This window comes from Octodon degus, unplaced genomic scaffold (assembly GCF_000260255.1).
Source record: "Octodon degus isolate 3935 unplaced genomic scaffold, OctDeg1.0 scaffold00014, whole genome shotgun sequence".
NCBI classification, from domain to species: domain Eukaryota; kingdom Metazoa; phylum Chordata; class Mammalia; order Rodentia; family Octodontidae; genus Octodon; species Octodon degus.
In genome coordinates this window covers 9298815-9302621 of record NW_004524590.1, presented here as the reverse complement: position 1 = coordinate 9302621, position 3807 = coordinate 9298815, and the positions used below count along the sequence as shown (strand labels likewise).

Below are 3807 nucleotides of genomic sequence, written 5' to 3'. Positions count from 1 at the left end.
CAAAAAAAAAAAAAAAAAAAAAAAAAAAAAAAAAATGAGAGAAAGGAGTCGCAGGAGCTGAGGGGCTGCAGAAGCAGAGGAGAATGGGCAGTGAGCAGCCCTGCTGGCGCCCTTGGAGCCCTGAGTGGCGCCTCTGCGCGCGGCTGCTCCCTGTCCCCAGCACTGCCACACCACTGTTTTGTACAGAAATGAGACAAAGGGGCTTCACGGCATGGACAGCCTAGAGACGTTCTCCAGTCTGTGCTAGGTGGGGGCTCAAGCATCGTGCGACACCCCAAGCTGAGGACCTGCTCACAGGTGAGGCCCGAGCAGACACCACGACTGACTGTGGGTCTTTATTAACCCTTGTTGTCCTTCTACACACTATGGATTCCCTGATGGGAGGGATGTACTTTGTCTTTTTTTCCTTATAGTCCAGGCTGGCCTTGAACTTACTACTCAGGCCAGGCTGTCTCGAACTTGTGATTCTCCTGTCAGCCTCCCCAGTGCTAGGCTTACAAGTGTGCACTTGTATGGCTGGCTTTGTGACAGAAGGAATGTGAAGTCCCCACAAAAGTACTTTCTGTTGCCAGGGCCCACTGAGAAGGCACACAGTGCCCCAAACGCTGCGCCTACCAAGAACGTAAGGCAGAGCGTAGAGACCCCTCGACACTCTGTTTTCACAATGGGAACGAACTAAATTTCTGAAATTGCCTATAGCTCAGCTTTTCATATACCTTAAAATTACTGGGTAAAGTGGGCTACAATATAACTATGTGCTCAATCTCCTATCCACATACCAAGCAGTGCTTGTTTATTAGTTGGTGGTAATAGGTAGCTATTTTTCTCCTACATAGAAATGATTAATGGGTTGTCAAGCTAACATTTTTGACAATACTGCACTGATTTAAAAAAAATGTTCTCATTACTGATTTAAAAAAAAATCTATCAAATTAGATTTAGTTGCCAGATCAAATTAGATTTAGTTTCGTTTAATTATTTAGGAATAATTCCTTATTATCACCATGATCCAAATGCAGAATATTTGGACAAAAACAAAACGAAACAACCTTCCTCACTTAGATACTCAACATTAGTTTAAAAAATAGTAATTGGCCAAAATGTCCCCTCTTGAGCATAAAATGTCATTACTGCATGCTCATGTCTCAAGAGAATACTCAGAAACAATGCTGGGACTATGTGCAGCAGACTTGTCACCTCTTTAGCATTAAAATTATTCAGCACGGATGTGGACTTTTTTTTTTGTAAAAGAACCTACATAATGAACTAATTCCCTAATGAGGAATTTGACCATAAGAAAATATGTAGACCACACTTGGACATTTTAATACTGAAAGTTAATCTTTTTATTTCTTCTACTGATCTGTAATCCTACGAGTAAAAATTAAGATGAGGCTAATTAAGAGAAATGGTGACCTGGAAAAATAAATTAAAATTTTTAATGATTTGGAGATCCATGAAGATTAATTTCTAGTCAGTTCTTTGATGGACAGAATTTGATAGCAGTTCCCACCCTAGATTAGTAGCACACAGAATAAAATACTTTTGCTTATTACCTAAAGAATGTGCCAGTCAATGCAATAACTAAAAGATGTATGAGCTGTGTATGGAGGAGTCAATTTCCCAGTGAACACTGCAGAAATATGACCGAGACAAAGGCAGCAAGCCGTATAGAACATCAGTTTTCTATACAATTTTGTGATCAACACTGGATCCTGGTCATTTAAGATAAACCATATATTTTAATAGAGACTCTAGCGTTTAAAATAAAAGTTGGCCAAATCCTATCACCTGTTGGGACAGTCAGACCCAATTTCACTGATTTCTGGACTCTATTTCTACTTATAGCAGAAGTCATGACAGCTGAAGTCTGCTGAAGTCATGACAATACTGATCAAATCCAGAGAGTGAGCATCACATTCCACTACACTGCTGGGATGGGGGGACATCTGTCCAATGCACAAGGCAACAGGAACAGTGAGATACCGCAGGCATCTTGTAAAATATTTTGTTTCACTAAGGGAAAAATATAATATAAAATATAACTTTGGGATATTCCAAAATACATTCACGATAACTAAGGAACCTAACAAGACTTGGGAAGTAAGGAAGGAGTGAGACTCTATATCACTTATGTTTTGCCATCTTCCTGGGAAAGAGGTTAAACCCTTTAAGGGAATATGGCTTTTTGGTAATTGTTTCATTTCACATAAAAAGTTTTGTGTCAGCAACCCACAGGACAAAAGTATCCTGGCTGTCACTGTTGATGAGCCCAAAGATCTGAAAATCTTGTAGACAAAATACAGGCTTGCAAAAAATTCTGGCCTGTATGGCCACCACTCTAGGATGGGATTAGGAGTGACTCCAATCCCGGGGGAGTTACTATGCAAGCTATAAAGCACCCAAGACAAAGCATTTTCTTCTTTTCTTGAGATAGGGTCTTGCTATATAGCCCAAACTGCCCTTAAACTCAGCCACGCTATTGAATCAGCTTCCCAAGGGCCAGAACCACAGGTGGGCACCACCTCAGCTCTCTAGCATTTTCTCTCCTAAAGTCACTGTCCAGATGCTCTAAGGCCAATGTTGCATGGTACCAACAAGTGTCTGAATATGCTGATCTAGTTTCTTTTTTCTTTTAAATTCTGACATTATAAATGACAGTCTTCCAGAGCAGAATTCTGTGACAAATGTAAGATACTTGGAATGGCCAGTTGGTAGGAAAATTACTCACAACTTGGTGCAGACTTTTTTTTTTTTTTTTTTTTGGTGGAACTGGGGATTGAACTCAGGCCCTTGTACTTGCCAGGGAAGCACTTAGTCTGCTGAGCCACCTCCACAGCCCCCCAGGTGCAGACTATTAAGCGCTTAGAAGATAATTAAAAACCTTCAGGCTTTCCCAACACTGGGAGAAGAAAACTTAGTTCTTCCATGGATTTTATGAAAAAATGTTGACTTCTCATTTTGAGACTTGAGGCCGGGGAGATGGCTCAGTAGAGTAAGCGCCCGCCTGGCAAGCGCAAGGACCTGAGTTCAATCCCTGGTTCCGCCAAAAAAAAAGAACTTCCTTCATTGTGAGACTTAGAAGACACTACAAAGTGTTTAGAACTAGAAGCACAGAGAAAACTGAGCACAGACCACTCCACTTTCCCACATAACCCTTTCGCCCAAGATTACAGTTATAGCTGGAGTAGGACTAGAAGCCATATTCTTTATTGGTAGCAGGTGGGGTCTAAAGATCTAGAAACAGGCTGCACACTGGGAAGTTCAGTTTTTTCATGTCTTTGGAAGTGAGCTTACCTTGGAGACAGCCCGCCATGGGAACAGTTGGTGGGTGAGGTCAGAGGGCTAGTCCTGCTGCTGGGATGTCGAGAGGGCGTCCGGCCAATCGTATTGCTTGGAGAACCCTGGGGCAAAGGCAGAGTAGGCCCTATTATTTAATTAAGAGTTTTCTATAGAATAAAACCCCACTTTCCCCAGATCTCCTATCCCACATGGAAATAAGCAGATTCTACCCATAGTGGCTTTTTACCCCTCCCTCCTCGGAATCACAGGATCCATTTGAAGAGCATGTCACCTAACATGGACAGTCACACTGACATACCTAGAGGTGAATGACTAAAGTTACTTGGACTACAATGTCAGACATAATTATTTACATACTTACGAGTATTAAAAAGATGAACTCAATGATGATTAAATAATGACAAAATGGGGCTGGAGAGATGGCTCAGTGGTCTAAAGCACCTACTTAGAACAAGCTTAGCAAAAGCATCAGGGACCGCGGTTCAATCCCCCAGCACCACATGC

The 3807-nt window shown here is 41.8% G+C and overlaps 1 protein-coding gene across 19 annotated transcripts in view; it reads right to left on the bottom strand.

Annotated features, from left to right (window-relative positions):
- Clasp1 (cytoplasmic linker associated protein 1) overlaps positions 1-3807 on the bottom strand; it is a 264734-nt gene that overhangs the window by 28815 nt on the left and 232112 nt on the right. For all 19 annotated transcript variants that reach the window (XM_023709745.1, XM_023709750.1, XM_023709751.1 and 16 more), the window contains one exon: positions 3298-3404. In XM_023709745.1, the coding sequence (XP_023565513.1) occupies positions 3298-3404 (107 nt within the window). The remainder of the gene's footprint in view (positions 1-3297; positions 3405-3807) is intronic.